Below are 19,794 nucleotides of genomic sequence, written 5' to 3'. Positions count from 1 at the left end.
GATTATTTTATACTAAAATTCTTCCTATAGGACCAAATTCTGGGGCGATGATGCAAAAAACAGACCTCAATTGATCCCATTTCAATATAAACCCCAACCTCTGAATAACTACCCCTCTCAGCTTGCTGGGCAAGATACAAGAAACCATTTGGCAACTATTTTTTTAAATGCTGTGCTTTGTTTGGCATTTAGTTTCCATCAGGAGCTAAAAAAAATTCAGTAACAAATACTCCAGTCTTGGCAGCCATCAGGTTGCAGACAGAAGTTAGTAACTATTTTCCTCCTTCCACAAATATCAGTACTTGATCTAAGATGAGCTGGATGAGCTGCATGCCAAATCCCCTTTAAGGGTGAAGATCATTACAAAGACTTGAAGGGTAAATGCTGCTTTTCTTGTGAAAGAAAAACTAAAAGATACTATAAAATATACAGCAGTGCCTTTAACTATGGTGACATACCTGTATGGTGACATACAACACAGGACTGTAAAGTACATCAAATCCCTGATTAGCCAAATGACTCTTCCCCAGAGCAAATTTCAAGGTTTATTTTGTGGACCCAAACTCCTTTTTGTAATTTATTCTCAGTGTCAGTCTCTGTTTGCCTTTATAGCTTACACAGAACTGTACACCGGACAGGAAAGAAAGACTTTTCTTGCAGTTTCTTGCAGCTTTCTAATCTTTTGATTATTCAAATGGCATTACAAATATCATGAAGTCACCAATAGGGCTTCTATACATACTTTAGTTCTTGTTGCTAATTGGAGTAACTTTGGATTTTGCACATTACCATTTCTGTGTCAGTGATACTTTAACTTGTAGTATTCAAATTACCTGTTTCATTCTTTGCTCTGGGCAGATCAGATATATCCAACGTATTTGTCTAACCAGTTCATCACCTGTAAAGAAGGAAACCTACCGCTTCCTATGGCATCTCCACCAATATGCTGTTTACTTTTGCCATTTCCCAGCAGACAAAACAACTGTTCATCACCCTCTTCATAACAATTACATATACAAAAATCATTTTGAATCAGAGAATACAACTGGCAGAAGCTGTCAAGAATTCAACTAACATAACACCTCTATTCCAGTGCCAAGTTTAGCTACCAGTAACTTCTGACAGATGCATGCCTAGCTTGTTAGAGATGCAAGAGATTCTGCAACCTCCTACAGAATTCTAGTTCAGCCCTTTACTATCCTTACTCAAAGTTTTTATTAAAGTCAAACCTAAGTTTTCCACCCTACACCTTAGGCTTACTACTTCTATGTACCAAAACCCAGAATTCATTCCTTCCCCAAAGTATCCTAGCCACTTGGCTACAGTGACAAAGTCCCACTTGTGCTTTCTTCTTGCCCTGCAAGTCTTGCATACGTTTCTAGAAGTGCAGGAAGTTGTCTTAAGAGGAAATACGTATGTGAAAGCTTCAGACCAAGGCCATGAGCTCTGGATCTCCAATTGGCTGGGCAAGTTCAACAATTATGAGGCTATTATATAAATCATGGGCACAAACACAGCCTTTTTTCCCCCATAACATAACGCTGCTCCAAATGCATTACACAAAGAGCCTGTGCGTCCTTAACTGTGCTGGAGTATTCACAGATAATGAAACATGAGCACGTAAGCAAGGCACAGAGCCCAAGCACGTAAACCTTTCTAGATCCGCGGCAGAGCTATAATTTCCACATCATGCTCTCACAGACTTTGAGGAGGCAGGACCCACTAGCAGGTTCAACTTCTGTTCTTCAGGGTTTGATAATGGCTGTTCTTCATCCTATTATGTGTGTTTATACACTAAAAAATATTCAGTCCCATTTGGATTGATCTTACAACAAATTACCTTTTCCCCTTTAAAGGGAGGTACAAGGTTTGCTCTTCTCCAGTCATTTGAGACAGAACGCCATCACCTCAGGGTTTACAAAAAAAATGCTTTGCTAGTACCTTTAATAGGCAAGAATAATTTTTTTATGAATGTTATTTAACATCCTCTTTCCTTTAGCCCATGCGCCTCCTTATTAAATTTTACAAAAACTAGTTATGACCAACATTTTCTGCTAAAAACTAAGTGAAAGCATATTCACCACTATTGCTTCATCCATTATTTATTCTATGTTATTAAACAATGAACATAAACTTTCCCTTCTTTCCCTTAAGTTTTAATATGCAGAACAATTTATTAGGGATTCTAACTAAAATTCTTTTTGTGTCCTAGGTTTCCTGATTTCATCTCTATCAATGCATGACATGAATGCATCCTAAGCCTTATACCCTTGTCATCTTTTCCACACGTTTCCTTAATTTTAAAGTTCTGGATGACAGCATTCTAGTCTTTTATTATCTTCTACACTGGGGTAGTTTTCTGCTTGGCCATTTACATTTAGATTTTTAATCTGCCTTCTTTCCTGAATTTTTTCAGCTTAAGATTTGCCATCTATCAGTATGTTCAAACAACATTCTGACACATTTAGTCTAAATCGAAGATGGGAGATAAGAGATTCCCAAGGACTCCCTGAAGACACTGACATAAGGATTTGTGATCACTTTCACTGAACAGACCACACTTACCTTTAGTAGATGATCAAATAATATTTTATCATAAGGAATATATTGTTATTTAGTCACTGAGTCAGCATTTGTTTCTTATACCTGAACAAGATAGCAAAACTTATTTTGCTCTGTACATATGTTTTTCTTTACTGTGGTTAAAACCATCCTAACTATTTTTCTTTACCTGAAGCCAAATGAGTTCCAAGAGTATTTCTCCTCAAATCTAGAGAACACTGTTTGACTCACTGACAGTGAACAGTGCTAAATAAACCTTCTATTTCCAATGGCTTTAAAATCATGAACACAGAATATACAACGGGACAATCTAAGGGTGCCTTAAATTCCAATACATTTGCCGTTTGATTTGGTGTGATAGGGATTTACTGGACTACACATAGGAAACTTCAGATAAGCACACTTAGCAACTATTATGGACGTGTACTTTTTTGTTCTGGAAAGTAAAAATTTAAGTGGCTTACTCTGAAAGTCTGCTTTACCTTGTGCAGAAAGCATTTGAAACCTGTCCTGAATGCCTTGACATGAAGAGATACAAAATACTGGAAGTGAATTCCGATACTAATTCTAGTTGGTTATTTCTTAGCTATCAGAAGTACAGTATGCCCAATCTTTAACCCAACATTTAGAATGTGATAGTCACCCCACTGAAAACCAAGATGAAAAACTACTTTGCTATTTCTATACTGCCAAATATCCAAGTGACAGTTCCTAGAAACAATGCCACTTTTTGAACAAAATAGTCTCCACAAACAGGAAGCCCTGAAATGCTGCTTTAATTTAAATTATTTCTAAACAGAACTCTTTTGGGGCAAATCCCACAGCCCAGTAAAGTCAAGGGGCTTTTACTACCAAATTCAATTGGCACTGGGATCTTACACCCTTAATATACAATGAGAAATATTTCTCACCATGCTGGCTTTCTGGCAGTTGGACACTACTGCCACTTTTTTTTAAATCGTCCTTTGTAAAATTATCAAAGCAATTAAATTTACATTTTCTATACTTCCTGTCATTGTTCAAAGAACTATTAAGCATAAGTCTGCCTTTCTAATGGGCTTTCTTCTCTTGCCAAACTCATTCACTTAACCCCACATTTAATGCAAATGATTGTTCTATATCATGTGGCACCACAGTATGAAAATGCTAATTATAAAACAAAGCTATTTCAAAAAAACACAAACATTTTTGTGATCAATATTGTTATGAAAAGAAATACAGATCATAGGACAGCTCTCTTAAAATGTATGTGTAAATGTTTGCCAACACATGGCAACAGCTTTCTAAACAAACTGGAACAATGTTGAAATGTGACAGCTTCATATATAACATTCGTTTTAAAATAGTCAGTACCAGCTACTAATAGTGGCTATATTTTTCAGGCAATATACCTTTTCAATTATAAAAACAAGTCCACTTGGCATAACCTGGCACATGTAAAAAGTGCTCTTCTTGGCAGTACCTCCCCACATTGCATCAGTTCAGAAGTTTTCAAGTTCTACCAGTCTCTTCAAAATTAAACCCGTTAATATATTACATATAATACATTTTAGCTGCCTGCAAGCTTTACTGGTAACTTTTTTCTGTCGCTATTCTTTCTCTGCTCATGTTCACCTACCATTGGAAATCTCATCACATTGAATAAAGTTTACTGAAAACTTTTTATTGTAATCAAAAAGTGACATAACAGGGCTGTAATGTATTCTGCAAATCATTCTGCTGATATTTTATAACTGATACCAGCTTTTTCTGCCAGGCAATTAAAAAAAATTCAAATGTGAAAATTTTCACAGTACAGTAAACTCCACCCAAACTAATTAATGGTGGTTAAAAATAAGATGCCCCAGCAAAACCTTTCATGTTACATGGTCACAACTCACAATTCTGTACAAAATGTTCACTTTATAAAGCTCTGATGTAAAAATCAAATAATCAAGCAGCAATATTTTAAGTGCAGCACAGGGTCTTTCATGTCATTATTTACAAAGCTTGAATTCGTTTACATTTTAACAAAATTTTAATACAGATGACTTAGGAATTAAGTCAGTTTTTCTTATCTGTCATTCTATATAGTGACAGATTTAACTTTTTGGTCATCTTTCTCTTTATCTTTGCTCTTCTTAGATTTCTTCTTCTTGTGTTTGTGTTTTTGGCTCTTCTCCAATTCCGATTCATTTCCAGCGTGTTTCTTATGCTTCTTGTGTTTTTTATGTTTCTTGTGCTTCTTTTTATCTTTTTTCTTTTTCTTCTTCTTGCTGTCTTGACTCTCTCCTGAGCTGGCGCTGCTGCTGTGGCTTCGGGTCTGGCTCTCAGAAGGGCTTTGACTACGACTGCGGCTAACACTAGGGCTGCTTTGACTTTGACTTCTGCTTGCATCAGGCTGGTCAGCAGTAGGTGCTGCTGTCTCCTCTTTAACTTTATCAACAGGCTTTTCTTTTGGTTCTTTAGAATTTTTTCCTGCAGTTTCTTCATCTTTTGCAGATACATTACTCTCACTGTCACTTTCATTGTAGTCTGGTACAAATGCAGCCTCATCAGTTTCTCGAGTTAAATCGGAAGAGAGCCGTGAGGAGTTGCTTACCTGAGGCTTAGGCTTGATGATGCTTTTATCATTTTGCCCAGTCACATTTTCTTTCTCATTTTTTGCATCTGGTGATTCAAGTCTCAAAGATGGCTTATTACCACCTGGCTCTTTTTCTTTATTGCTCTTTACCTCTGATACATGTTTCTCTTTCTCTTTCCCTGAATTTTTATCTGGAGGTTTGTGTTCTTCCAATGAACGCTTGGAATCATGAGCAGCTTTGTGATCAGACTGCCTTCGGTCACGTGGAGGACTGTAGCTGCTCCTTTTGGAATCTCCAGTGCTCTTTTTGGACGGCTCTGCTCGTTCGTCTCTTGGTTTACTTTTCTGTCCTGATGTAGATTCTCTGTTTCGAGAAGGTGAGTCTTTTCTCCTTGCTAACTCACTCTTTTCATCTCTGCGCTTGGAACTAGAATGATCTCTGTTGCTATCATGGTCAGATTTTTTGTCTCGGTTAGGAGTAAAGTCTTTAGCAGTGGATCCACGCCCAGTATCATGTTTCTCTGAAGATCTGCTCTCTTTGGAAGATTGAGAAATATTTTTTCCATTTCCTTGTTCAGTCCCACGTTCTGAGTGGTCTTTTTCTGGCTGAACACTGCTCTTTCTCTTCTCAGAAGTGTCCTTGTCTGACAAAGAATGATCCCGGTCTTTGGTTTTCCCCTTTTCATTTGACATTGAGCTTTTTGAACCTTTTGCATCATGCTGAGAACTTTCATAACTTGCTTCTTTTGTAGTTTTTTGTGTTTTTTCCAAAGGCTCAGCCTCTTTTTCATTGTGTTTCACAGGGTTTGGGGGCTTAGCACTTACATTTTTTACAACACTAGCAGGTTTTCCTACATTTGAGGGTACCTGGGTAGATTTAATGTCTTCCTCTTCGGACTCAAAGTCATCTTTATCCCACTTTGATTGAGGGACCTGGATCATAATAATGACGTCTTCAGCAGGGGCAGTTATATCATTATTATACTCTTCCATGGTCTTAATAACAGTTCGTTTTGTATCTGGCTTTTCTTCAGACTTTCTAACAGGGCTTCCTCCAGTAGAACTAGTGCTAAGAAGAAGAAAAAAAAGCATACATCAATAAGGAGTAAGATGCAAGCACAGCCATCTTTTCTTAACTGTATGATACATTTTATAAAATGCCCTTCGTTTAAATTCTAAGTCTTCAGCATTTTTTCAAAACATGTTCAATTAAAGCAAGAGACAAGAGAAAGGATGAGTCCACTGGCTAAGATTATGAGCAATCAATTCATTTAGTATCTTCCTACTACATATTTAATTAACAGAGACACAAGATTATCAGATTGGGGACTGTCTGATCTGGTAATTCCTTGATGTCCTATTTCTACCAATGGTAGATAGATTAGATATACATTCTTGTTTCACCACAGAAGCAAGCATCAGTGGAATGAGAAATTTGTCCAGCCAAACTGTTTTACCCTCATGTCCCCAAGTTCTCCTTCAGAAAAATGTGTTTTTAAAACTTCTTAGAATACCCAAACAGTATCTTACGTCCCCAACAATATCTTACATGTTTTGAATTTGCTTTGTCCTGCTTCTTTAGCCACTGAAATGTAAGTAATAACTTCACACTAGATCACTTTGGTTTCACATGCCACACAATGGAATATAGTAGAGCTCTCTCCAAGGTAAATGCCAGAAAAGCTGGTATTGGGCTGGACACAGTGCTGCTGTGTCAACATGGTACTGCCCTCAAAGTTAAAAATCAATACACAGTACTGGCAACTGAGCTGGTTTTTCTGCAAGGTATAATTCGGTGTCATACCAACCGAAGTATATCACTATAATACCTTGGAAATTCTAAAAATTAACGTATTGCATGATATAGATGTGGATTGTTATCCTTGTCTTTAGAGTAAGCTGGATTTGAGGGAAGACAAAGAGGGGACATCAATCCATCCTCTTCACCTCAAAGAGTCAAATAACTTCATCCAACAGGGTAACAAATAAGAGAAAAAAGTCCCAGAAACAAGGGTCAAACCCATCACCTATGAATTAACCTTATCAGTTTTCTATGTAGTACAAACAGACTGCTTTTCTTCAACAAAATTAGATTTGACCCAATTACAGTTTGATGAAACAGCTCACAGGTTATTCAAACACTCATTTAGAATGGATTTAGCTGCTCCTTTCATTAGTCACCATAAAGATTTAACATTTTTGTAGTGGGCGGGGGGGGGGGGGATGAGAAAAGAAACAGGAAAAATAGTAAGGTACCTGGTATAATCTACGAGAGTTGAACTAGATCCATCAGCTGCTGTTACTTTTCTTCTCACTTTTCCTTTCACTTTTTCTTGTTTAACTTTGCTGCTGCTTGGCTCAGGTTTCTCAGCAGGTTCTTTTGCAGGTGGTACATTTTCTCCACTCACAATCTTTTTGCCGGTTTCTCGGTTAAGTTTAATCTTTTTTGCAGGGGTGGTCAGAAAAGCAGATTTATCCTTTTCCGGAGTTCTCTCTGTTTTTTCACCATCAGGCTCAGTCTTCCCCTTTGGTGACGTTTTTGATTCAGCAGTTTCTGGTTTAGAGGCCTTTATGGAAGTGGCTTCGTGTTCTTTATCAACCTTTTCATCTGCCTTTCTTTTTCTTTTTTCAGGTTTTGCATCAGAAGGCTTGCTTTTTTCAACTGTTTTTTTTGACTTTTCATCTTTGTTGGAGGGCTTCTCTGACTTGATTTCTTTTGGATGATCTTTCTTGGTCTTTTCTTCCTTGGCTGGTCTGGTTTCTGGGTGATCTTTTGTCACTTTTGGATGAACTTTCCGTGGTGTACCAAGAGTCTTCTCGTCCTTTTGAGATGAGGATGTTTTAACACTGTCTGTCTTTGGCAACTCCTCCTTCGCTTTTTTCGCAGGAGGTTCTGTTCGAGGAGATTTTTCACGATCAGTGTCTACCTTCTCCTGGGAAGCTTTAGTTGGTTTTATTATACTGTCTTTCTTAGGAGGAACAGCTACTTCTGCTTTCCGTTTTGTCTTGTCAACTTTTGCTTTTGGCTTATCTTTCTCTTTTTTCTCCTTTTCAGACACTGGTTTAAAAGCAATAGAATCTGCTTCCATAGGTTCATCTCTCACAGGGGTAGCATCATCTCTACTGGGGAGCATGAACAGAGAGTCTGCTTTGATGTCTTCTGCTGTAACTGGTTCTCTTGGTTTTCTTGCACCTTCTAACAACTCAGCATTGGGAAATCCTTCGTTTTCATCGCCTTTTCTTCTCTTTCGGTGTTTTTTATGTTTATTTCCCTTGCCATCTCCCAGTGGATTTTCCACCTCCTTTTCTTTTGATTTTGTAGGATCTTTGATGCCATGGCTCTCTCTTCCAGAAGGTTTTTCAGGGTAATTTCCACCTATATTTCGATTTCTATGGCTTTGCCCACCAGCATAATCCTCCCTACGTCCCCGAGTGTATGGTGAATTCTCTCGTCTGGCTCCAGGTGGACCAAACCTCTCTGGAGAAAAGTTCTCTCTATTTACTGGAGGTCGAGGTTGAGCTCCAACAGCATAGCCCTTGTAAAACTTCTCATACCATTCTCTATAATTCCTTTCCCATTCTCTGTATCTTTCTTTTTCAAATGGATCTCTAAAATCAACAGATCGGCCATAGTAAGCTTTCATATCATACGGTGGAACTTCTCTGTACCTGTTAAAATACTCCCTTTCTCCTTCCCCTTGTGGTATAGTCCTTTTGGTGGGAGACTGGCCTCTAAATATTGGAGACCTTGATCGTGAATGGTATCTTCTATACGGTGGTGATCTTGACCTCGAGCGGTGATAACCATGTGACCTTGACCTAGAACGATAGTTACGACTTTTTCCTTTGCCTCTTCTTGGATACGGAGGTGATCGTGAGTAGGAACGTGAATGGGAACGACTAAACGACCGAGAGTAGGAGCGGGAGCGGGAAGAACCTGATCTTGACTTGGAGTAGGTATATGAACTTCTAGAGTAAGATGAAGCACTATAGGGAGACTTGGACCTTAAAAAAAACACAATACAAAAAAAATAAATGAAGTTAATTCAAAACAGTTGCTCACCCCAACTTTTTTTCCTCTCAAATTTGGTTTTTGTTTTTTTTCTCTCTCTCCATATGCTTATGTCAAAGCTTCTTTCAGCTGCTGACATAATGCTACTGCAAATTGAAGAACTTGATAATATGTAAAAGTTTCTGCTTACAAGACAGAACAGCTGCTGCTTTGTTAGTGTAAAAACATACAGGAAGAGTACGTCTAATTCCACTCACTTCTATCATATTAACTACCATATCTACTGATTGATTTAAGGTGGTGTATACTGGCCTCTACTGGTACAAGAATGCACAAATTTTTCACTAGTCAGCAACCACATGCTGTGCAAATCATTTTTGTTGCAGTAAGATGCAAAAAGAGCAAGTCTTAATGGCTACAGTGCAGTACCAAGCATCAACAGAACATGATTTAGTCTGAAGGCAGTAAAGCTAAGTTTTAAAATGCTAGCTCAGTCAATTTAACTTTACTGCTTATTTGGCAATTTATGGAAAGATGTGTAATACTTTGTACTGCAATGTTACATACAGTACTACTGGATCAACACTTCTAGCTAGATGTCCTAGCAAAGTTCTGCACATATCTCTAGCTCAAACCAAGGACAGCGACCTCAATGCAAGTAAAATCATATCTAAAAGTTTTCAAACTCAGCCTCTAGTAATACTATGATTCAACACTTACTCTTAGAATGATATTAATGACATTTAGTAATGGAGAACTATTCAGACTGATGCCCAAGTGATTTTTTTGGATATAAAATGTTGACTACCCTGAGTATTTTCCTTGACAAGAACCATTTCACATTATTCCACACATGCTCATTAGCATCGTTCTTCCTCTCACAAGTCCTTCAACAATTTAACAATTTAAGATTTCATAAAAAAAGAAGTCAGATCTTTTAATTCCTACAAAAAATTTAACAATGTCAACAAAACACTAGTGAAAGCCACCAGTTTGCAGTCCAGGATAAAAATCTTTCCATGTGTCTACATCAGATAAACAAAGAGAAAACGGAAGACAATTTCTCTCGTATCTCCTCCGAAGTGCTTTGGTTGGTTACAATCAGAATTAGGGAGACGAAGAAAATCCAGCAACAACATCTATCCAGTTTTTAGCCTCCTCAAGATTGTCAGGAGGTGAAGGATGTCATTATAGAGATGCTTTACTAATAAAGACACCTGTTCCTTAACAACTGCTGCCAAATTATAGCTATCAGTCAATTGTAATCTCTGCCGTACTTGAGCTAGTAACCTACATATGAAACTCCTGTCACTGCTTATCCCTCGAATCATCCAATCCATCTAAAGATAGAGAGGTGGAGTGGAACTCCTTCTCATTCTTCTAGACAATCTGCTTCTCCATTACGGACATGTAAAGCAGTTACCTGGAAAACGAACGCCTACGCTCCTTTTGAATCTTTTTATATTCCATCAATTCCTTAGCAAAATCATTTGTAAACTCATCAAGTTTGGACTTTTTCTTTTCCCTGTTAAAATAAGTTTGACCTTTATTACAATTATAGTTTGACCTTTATTACAAAAAGACATCAAGAAACAAAACATGGCCAATATGAGAAAATGTATATTGCATGCAAATGCAAAAGGTGAACATCCTATTTAAGCAAAAACAGTTTAGAATTCCTATGAGTTTTTAGGGAAAGTTTTAGAATTACATTTGTCTTGCTTTAGCTTTGCATGTTTACCATCTGCAATGAAAAAGTATACTGGAAAAAAATGCTTTATATGTCATTTTTGCTTATGCCAGATGCACTTTAGTGTAACTGCAGTCCGATATGCTATTGAAATACAAAAATGAAAAATAACGCAACTTCATTGAGCCAAATACTTACTCCTCTTTAAGTCTCCGTTGTTCTCTGTAAAACTCCTCCCTAGATAAAGGAGGTGCTTGTGTCGTTGGGATGGTATTTGAATGAGCCGTTGGTACTGCTGTTGGTACCCAAGCTGATGACATGTTTGCAGGAGCTGGGGGATATCCTGGAGGGGGGACAGTGTACCCAGCAGATGGAGGCTGACCAGGTGGAAACTGAGGAGGAAACTGTGGTGGTGGTACCCCCGGTGGAAGAGGAAGTGCATGGGGAGGTGGAGGATACAAGGGAGGTGGAGGCACAGGCACAAAGACTGGTGTTGATGCTGGTAGTGTTGGGGCCTGAGTCCTTTGTGTACGTTCACTATGCGGGCGTCCTCGATTTGAACTTCTAAAGAAACCCAAAAACATGTGTCACTGTTTGTTACACTCTGCCCTGATCTTAAATAGGAAAGCGAACGAAGTGGGAGCATGGTGGTAAGCACTTCTTGTTTTCAAAATAAGCATTTTTCTCCCTGCTTTCTGTTCATTTGAGACTATACTCATTTCTTGTTCCTCATACTTGGCTTTCAACATCCTCACCCCCAACAGTTCCCTCAGTCTTCTCTCCTCATACTCAGCTTTGCAACTGTGGATGGAGGCTGCCTATGCTTAAAATAGACTCCCATTTCCCATGTGCCAAGCGCCCACCGCTCCTCTGCCACTCCTTGATATACTTAATACTTCACACTTCTGATCTTCAAAGTACTGCACAAATATTAACTATTCTTCTCTTGAACTTCTTCTAACTTCTTCCATAAAGACTTCCTATGTTGTTGTCCTCATGATGATGCATTTGGCCTGTTCTTGTCCCCAAATTGCTACTTTCTTGCTTACTGAATTTGATATTTTAGATTATCTGTGGGATGGATCCTGTTTTGTTTTGCTTTATCTTTAAGAGCTTATAAAACATAATACATCCTTATAACCTATCTATAACAAATATATCCCAGAAAGACGGACAAACTTGACACTGTAGTAATAGGTAAAACTGACTCTCACTCCAACTGAGAGAAAGCAGCTTGGCTGTTCAAGAAGACTAAGCTGAAGAAATTTCAAATTGTTGCAAGATAACAGGCGGACTTTTCAATAATTTGCTCAATCAGTATTAACTACATTGTTAAACACAGTGTTGGAGGCTTATTTCTAATGGGAAATCAATTTCTTCAGCCCTATTCAGCTGGTAATCAAAAGGGTGGCTCTCCACCTAATGTTTTAATTATATTTAATTTTTAAATCTATGGGTTCCTTGAAATTTTCTAATTTTTCAGAGTAACTTTTCAATTATACACTGGAGCTTTCTTTTAAATAGTCTTACTGAGAGCACAGATCCCCCTTTGTTAGGGCTAATTCAGACTAAAGCATTTAAAAATTAATTACCACTTGTTTTTTTCCATAACTACATGTGCATACTTATTGCATTACAAATCATCTGTTATGTTGTGTGTAACTGTCTAATCAACAGGTTATGAGTACTAATATATTGAATTTCTGTAGAATGTACTTACGGTTCCCAGCCTGGCCTGCTGCCTGCTGAGCGTACTGTACTGGCTCTCATTGGCTGACCTTTTGGAGGGATGAGGGGGAAAGAGTTAAAAAAAATCCTATTCAGTTTCTATGAAGATAATTTTTTAAAAGAAATTCTCAAGTGGCAGATACTTACCAGTTGTGGGTATTGATTGTCCTTGTGAGCCTAGAAGACTTTGTAATGCTGGTTGTCTTAGTACAGGAACCTGATAGCCCTTGTGAATAAATGCAAACAGTTAGAAACTAAGCTCTACTAAAATACAGGAATCACTATATATGCTGAAATAAAATTTACCTTCTCTTCCATCAAACTGCTGATTGACAGAACAGAAGATGATTTAACAAGTTCAGAGGCAGTCACAAGAGCAGCAGGAGGTATAACATCAGCATCACTAGGAAAAAAGTTTTATTAGTCAAATCTAGTGTTTTAAAATGCTACTGAAAAATATAAAATGCAAGGTAAGAGAAGACTATTGTAAATGAAAGTATACATTAAAAATAATCTTAGAACAGATTTACATATGTAAAGTTAGCTGATTACAAATGAAGCACTGAAAAAGTCCATTTGGATTACTAACATTTAAAGAGAAAGGTCACGAGAAAAGTATTTTATTAAGCTAGTTGCAAATGCAAGGCTTAGAGCATGTATAACCTACACACTGAACCTCAGTTCTGGAAGATGTAAGAACTGAAATTCTATTTGGAAATGTTTATAAGCTAGCTTAGAGATTGCCTTAGAGGTTCTTTTGAATTGTGGCCCTTTCTATTCCACAGTAAAACTGAGCCTGACAGTCTTCTGGACAGAGGAGCTATTAGCATTCAGTCCACAAAACTGAAAGGTTATAAACCTTAAACAATAGTTCAAATAGTTCCTTACAATATATTTTCACATGACTTCGCTGGGTTGCAGTCAGAGTTTTATGTTTGTAAATACTGGAAATTCACATGGTTTTTAAAGAATGATTTAAATAATGATTACATCCAAATCTGTATGGGTCATGGCTAGACTATGTATATTACTGAGGATGATTCTGACTTACAATACTGATGATAGAACTGTTTTAGAAAAAGGTAATGTGAATACATCTGGTCAATTTTACCTACAAATGTGCTTTTACACTTTCCATGAAAACACAATTTCTTCGCTAATAAAGAGAAATTAATAGAATCAAGAACACTTAACAATTGGATGGTAACTAAATGGTTACTTTAGGAATTAAAAAATATATATATATCAAAGGACTACTGGAAAAAAAAGTTCCTATTACAGGATAAGCCGGTACTGAATGTCTGATAGGGAATCAAATAAGAAACTTTTGAGAATGTTCTTATGTGAGGCACACTTCCAACTTATCAAGTGTCCTCATTCAAAGCAATAAAAGATGAGAAAAAACAGAACTTCCACAACTACTGGGAACTGTCACTAATGATTTATAAATAGCTACATGAGAAGCTCAAGAGGGAGAATATAACTTAAGTGTTTTGATGTGTTTTCTATTTGTGTTGACCTACAGATTTACTTACTGAAAAGGTCCATCTGGCTTTTCAGAGCGGAGAGATAGGGACACTGCTGGAGGGAGATCAGAGACAGCGGCAGAAGACGGATTTACTGGCAGAGCAGCTGCCAAAGATGACTGCCCAGGAGCCAATGACAAAGCAGCAGCAGAATGAGAAGACAGAGCAGCTAATGGAATCATTAGTGGATCCTGCTGTCTGGAAATTGTTGGCCTGAGTAGAGGCTGCAGGTTGCGTGTTATTGTTTGTCTCATTAGGGGGGGTGGGGGTGGTGGTGGTGGTGGTGGAGGTGGCTGCTGCTGCTGTTGCTGCTGAATCTGCTTACGGAGCCTCTTTGTGTACCCAGTTTCATTTTTGAAGTTGTTCACGGCCTAGAGGCAGAAAAAAATTTATGAAAGACTCATGTAAAACTTCAGCCTTCACAGAATAAGATTACTTGTGTACTCCTTTAAATGCTATCAATCCTAAAATAAATCAACATACAGATATATGAATGCATCACATTAAAAACAAGTACCTTTCATAGAGTTACTGATCACTAATATCAGTGTTTAAACTGCTTGATTTCAAGCCTAGTGCTACCACTCAATGTGAAAGTGAGGCAATCATTATTAAACAAAAACGCGACCAAAAGTTTCCAGGTCTGCGTGTAAAGGTCATAAGCCTCTTTAAATTTACTTTTCAGATACTTTACCTATTATTAGCCTTACTCAAGAAGACAAATTATTATTTTATTTTCCCTCAGCTATTTACAAATAGACTTTTCTTACAAACAGTTCACATAAAAGAGATCTTGTTACCTGGCGTAGAAACTTGTTGGCAATTAAAGCATCAGGAGAAACATCTGTTTGATGACAAGTCGGACAGGTATGTTCCTCAGATTCCAATAGTGCTGTTCTGATACCTGTGAATAATTAGAATCAAATATATTTTTTGCCAAACTAATAGATTTTGGGGGGTTATAACTATAAAAACACGTGCACAATCAATAGGTGAACATGGTCTTGAATTGAGAGCATAAAGCTGTAAATGTTTAAAAGTGTAAAAAAGGTATAGTATAGAGCAAATAAGTACACATTTTTGACATTTTACAATCCTAACATTTGAAGATGTAGAACAGGCTGTGTTCTTGCTGTTTTGACTAGTCTTTTTCCCACTATCTGGTATAGTAAAAGTTACCAACCTCAAAATTAATGATAAAATACATTTTTAAAAAGCATCAGTAAGTTTGGGTCCTAAAGGTTTAAAACAACTGTCCCTTTAAGAAGAATTTGGATTAAATGCCTAACTATCCTCTTTCAGTCCACAGTAAATCATCAGGGTTGAATACATAATAGTAATATTTTATACAGCAAGAGAGAAGGGCTGGAGACAAACTACACGTTAAATATTTAGTACTGTAATGAGCTGCAGAATTGTGTACTCTTCTCATACTCATTCTTTTCCATGTAAAAAGCATTCAACTAATTTTTCAAGAAGGCAAAGAAGCCGCCCTTTCTTCTTCTTTATATCAAGGGAGTCCTTTCCCAATACGGTATACTTAAGTATTAAATAGAGCTGGTAACAAAAAAATTAGCTCCTATTTCTGCTTTCACAAGATCAGATTTGATGTTCTGAATAAACAAACGTTGGAGTAAATACTTACATTCGTCACAATAACTGTTTCCACAGCAGGGAATAACAACCGCATCGTTCATTATATCTTTGCAAATCAGACATAACAACTCATCCGGAATAGGATCATCTTCTTCTGAGGAGGAGGATGGTTCCTCTGGTAAGAAAGGAGGCTTTTCCTTCTTTCCTATAGCATAAGCTTCCCTGAGGGGGAGGGGAAGGGAAGAAAAAAGTTAGAGGTGGATAAAAGAAAACTTTTCCAAGTTTTTGCTTTTATCAAGAAAAGATGGAATTCTTTTCACTCCACATTACCTACATTTTAGAAGGCTATTTAGTTTAAGCTAGTTCTCTATAGCCACTACACTAAAAGAGGGAAGAGAGAGACTGTTTCTCTGGAGAATTCACCCCTCTCCACTGACTCAACTGAGACACAAGAGATTAGCTTTGACTAGAAAAATAATGTTTGACAGCTAGAAGTTAAGTTAAGACTCCACCTTTCCTATGTCAGAGGGTAAAATTAAACTGTATACTCAGGATAAAGTTAATCTCTGAGTAATTAAATTTTAATAAATGAAAAAGTCTATGTTACAGTTTCTACAAAAGGATATCCTTGACAGAAAAAAAAGAAGTGCTGCTAAACACTTTTAGAGCTGAAATTAAACCAGGCATTTTAAAACAGCCTCTGTTAATATACACTAGTATTTTCTCAGTTTATAGCAACAGAAAACCTTTTGTCTGTCTCAGTCATGAGATTTGATACAAGTCAAAGGGGGAGGAAATCTCAGGCCAATAGCTATTTGTTCAGTTTTGCAAGAAACCTTTGAAAGATAAAACAGAAATACAAAAACAACATTACTGAAAGCCCTTTTGCAGAAATATAGATCCTTCACACAAGACAAGTTTAACTTACTTCCAGGTGTTTAAACAGCAAGACCATACCATTTTATTATTAGAAAATATCAGATGACTGATTTTAAGGCCAAGACACAACAACAATACTTCCTTTGCTGCCATTACAGATGCTGGTCAACTATGTTGTATTTTCACTCAGGCATTTACACGTGCTCTCTTTCATTCACTTTTTGGTCAATCAGATAATTCCATACTTACGCATCAATGGTTGGTATTGCATATTTTCCAGTGTTTGTAAGCATAGCACCCTTTGTATTGGGATCTTTCACTTCCATCATGAAACTCCTGGGAATTCCTGTGCTCTTTTTAATCCTGGGAACAGACTCAAAATTTTTGTCCTGTTAAGAAAAGAAATCCAGATATCTCTCATCTAAAGAGCCACACGCAAAACGACATTTAAATAATTATTTCAAGTAAGCAGAAAAAACCTTCGATACTCTCCTCTTCCCACACATCAGGGTTCCATAATTAAAATATCTGTTTTCCTAAATATATATAGCCAGGATGTTTTGAAGGTTTGAGCAGTATTTTGAATTTAATAGATTATTCATACAGTTTAACTTTGGGCACATTACTTAAGAGTCAAATCTCCCTTAGCTCACCACTCAGAAGAGACACAAACAGGCTCCTTCGAAGCACAACTGAACAAGAGCTTAATTCAATGCCCTGAATCAGGCACTGGAGGAAGTTACATTCACTGTCTACACTGGAAGGTTAAATTCATACCTCAGACATTTAAGTTCAGTCACTGATGTTAAATGTCATGAATACTCAGCCAGAGATATGTGTAATTAAGATGTCAAAAACATGCAAATCTTCCCAAGATGAGGGCCAAATACAACTCCTCAACCTCAAGTGCAAAGTATTTATGCTATATACAGATATGAAATTTAATGGTTGACAGATATCCTCTTCAATTATATGAAGTACTAGCAAATGTGAATGTTCACTAATAAAAAAAACATGCTGAAACATTCAGAAGAATTTTCACTAAAATTGAAATACTATTAAAATATACATGAAGAAACATGAGAGTACACAGAGAAAAATCTATGGACATGATATTTAATGACATGTCCTAGAAACAAGAGGAAATTTACATTTATAATTCCAGACTTCCCTTGAATTTTGAAGGGCTTTGCAATATTGTTTTATAACTTCTATAGTTCACTTCTCAAGAGGATAAAACAAGGATCACTACTATATTTGTAATTAATATCTTCACTTAAACATCAAATGCTGATTTCATACATTCTAGGGCAGATCAGGGTATTTGTAAAAGCCCCCTATACCCTCCAACTTAAGCTTTAATGAACTCAAAAAGCATTCACAATAGAATATCATACTTTGAAGTGAATCCCTATTGAAGGGGAAAAGATTTTAACCCAGAGAGAAACTCTGTTGGGTAACAAATCTCTCCAACTGTATTAATGTGCCTGCCTTCACAGTGTACAGCTGTAAGACAATACTTAGTTTATGAATGTTCATCTAATTTTTAAATAATTGCTAACTTAAAAAAATTCAAAATCTAAGTAATATCAGAAGTCCACCACAATCTTACCCCATTTGTTGGGCAGTTCTTTATATAATGGCCAGGTTTTCCACAACGAAAGCAAGTATATGATGGTGGAGGTGGACCCAAGGGTTTCTTCATGTAGCTAAAAAAGTTTAGGGGAGAAAAAAAAAAAAAAAGTACGCATGTGTGTCTCTTTTCAAAGCAAGTATCTCTACAAGTTTTCCATAATCTTCAAAGAACAGGTTTGACATTATGAACACTTACTTGATCGGATCATATTCATGGCCAGACTGTGACATCATAGCTTTTATTTTATCTTCTTCGGAAGCATTGGCTTCAGCCAGATTGGCAGTCTGTTTAACAGGTAATTATTTGACACACACATTAGAAACACATTTAAGTCCACACAGCCAAAGACAACACCACTCATCCAATCCTGTAAAGAGCAGCACAACTCTAGCTGAGGTTGCATCAAAACAGCTGCTTATATAAAATATATTTGTCCTGAAGATGTTCTGGGGAGTCCTTATGCCATTACATGATGTTTATGTGCCTGTTAACCTACTCGAAAAGAACTTTCTTGGGCACTCAAAACCTTAGGCTCTGTTTGTACCTTACATAAAGACTTGTGTAATCAATCCAATTTTCTTTAATACAAAGTGGACTGAAGCTATGTGTAAAAAATATACTATCCAGTATTTTTAGACTGAATTTTAAGCTCCAGGCTATTTGAAAGATAGTCACTGTGTATTTAATTCAGAAATACGGATACAAGAAGCATTATTTACATTTTGCAGGATTAAAAGGACACAACTTACAGTTGGGAAAGTTGTTTCTACTTGCTGAAATTCAGCTTCTGACAAAGCAGCATTAAAAAGAATAGAGTTTCTTTAAGACAACAAAAAGACTCTTCTCAGTAGAAAACTGAGAACAACATGCTGTAGACAGTCCAAACTGCATGTTTTTTCTCCTGACTTCTCAACATTAAGTGCTGTAACTAGTAAGTAAAACTTGCAGGTTTTCCAGTTGACCGTGTCCCTTTAATATACAAATTGTAAATATAAACCTTATGCAGAACTAGATCTTCAAATTATTGAAGCCATCTAATTTTTTAAAGCAGTATTTGTTGTATTTGTTAAAATGTTTTATTATACACTAGTCCAGATACAAGCAGGGTCTAAGGGAGTGACTGCAAATTATTTGGATCTTCAAGCACCTACCATTCAGGTCAACCACTCATGTTTCTGTTTTTGTATGCATTCATTCACAAAAGCAACCAACTAGTTTCAACATTTTATTAAATGGTCGTTTCATATACACAGTTTTTCTCAACAGTAACATAATCCAGATTGACATCTATGAAATCATTTCCATTAACATTTACAGAAAACTTGATTTACAGATACTTGACTAATTTGTTTGAACCCAAACAGTTTACAAAACACTTTCAAAACCACAAAACATTAGTAGGAATAGACCAAAATTCAAATATGGCATTTAATACATAGTAATAATAAAATAGAAAACTGTTAACACATTGCCTCCATGCTAAGCCAGTCTGCACTGAAGAGGTTAGAGTAAGTAACAGTTTTGAGCTATGTTATGCTCCTGTATTTTTCAGAAATACTTAAATTTTCTCGAAAGTTTAAATGCGTACACCGCTTGGACAGT

At 36.8% G+C, this 19,794-nt stretch overlaps 1 protein-coding gene across 6 annotated transcripts in view; it reads right to left on the bottom strand.

Annotated features, from left to right (window-relative positions):
- Nucleotides 1–4,204: 4,204 nt before the first annotated feature.
- Nucleotides 4,205–19,794, bottom strand: part of RBBP6 (RB binding protein 6, ubiquitin ligase) — a 34,358-nt gene continuing 18,768 nt past the window's right edge. For 4 of the 6 annotated variants that reach the window (XM_067306381.1, XM_067306383.1, XM_067306382.1 and 1 more), the window contains 13 exons: nucleotides 18,388–18,476; nucleotides 18,169–18,265; nucleotides 16,806–16,945; nucleotides 15,727–15,899; nucleotides 14,882–14,985; nucleotides 14,091–14,452; nucleotides 12,862–12,958; nucleotides 12,703–12,781; nucleotides 12,548–12,605; nucleotides 11,026–11,391; nucleotides 10,561–10,662; nucleotides 7,382–9,130; nucleotides 4,205–6,194 (listed from right to left, as the gene is read on the bottom strand). In XM_067306381.1, coding sequence (XP_067162482.1) covers nucleotides 4,628–6,194; nucleotides 7,382–9,130; nucleotides 10,561–10,662; nucleotides 11,026–11,391; nucleotides 12,548–12,605; nucleotides 12,703–12,781; nucleotides 12,862–12,958; nucleotides 14,091–14,452; nucleotides 14,882–14,985; nucleotides 15,727–15,899; nucleotides 16,806–16,945; nucleotides 18,169–18,265; nucleotides 18,388–18,476 — 4,983 coding nt within the window. In that variant the 3' untranslated portion in view covers nucleotides 4,205–4,627. The remainder of the gene's footprint in view (nucleotides 6,195–7,381; nucleotides 9,131–10,560; nucleotides 10,663–11,025; nucleotides 11,392–12,547; nucleotides 12,606–12,702; nucleotides 12,782–12,861; nucleotides 12,959–14,090; nucleotides 14,453–14,881; nucleotides 14,986–15,726; nucleotides 15,900–16,805; nucleotides 16,946–18,168; nucleotides 18,266–18,387; nucleotides 18,477–19,794) is intronic. The other 2 variants (XM_067306384.1, XM_067306386.1) reach the window with 1 other exon arrangement.

This window comes from Apteryx mantelli, chromosome 16, assembly GCF_036417845.1.
Source record: "Apteryx mantelli isolate bAptMan1 chromosome 16, bAptMan1.hap1, whole genome shotgun sequence".
Taxonomy (NCBI): Eukaryota; Metazoa; Chordata; class Aves; order Apterygiformes; family Apterygidae; genus Apteryx; species Apteryx mantelli.
Note: the sequence above shows the minus strand (reverse complement) of the source record. Positions and strands in the feature narration are given on the sequence as shown.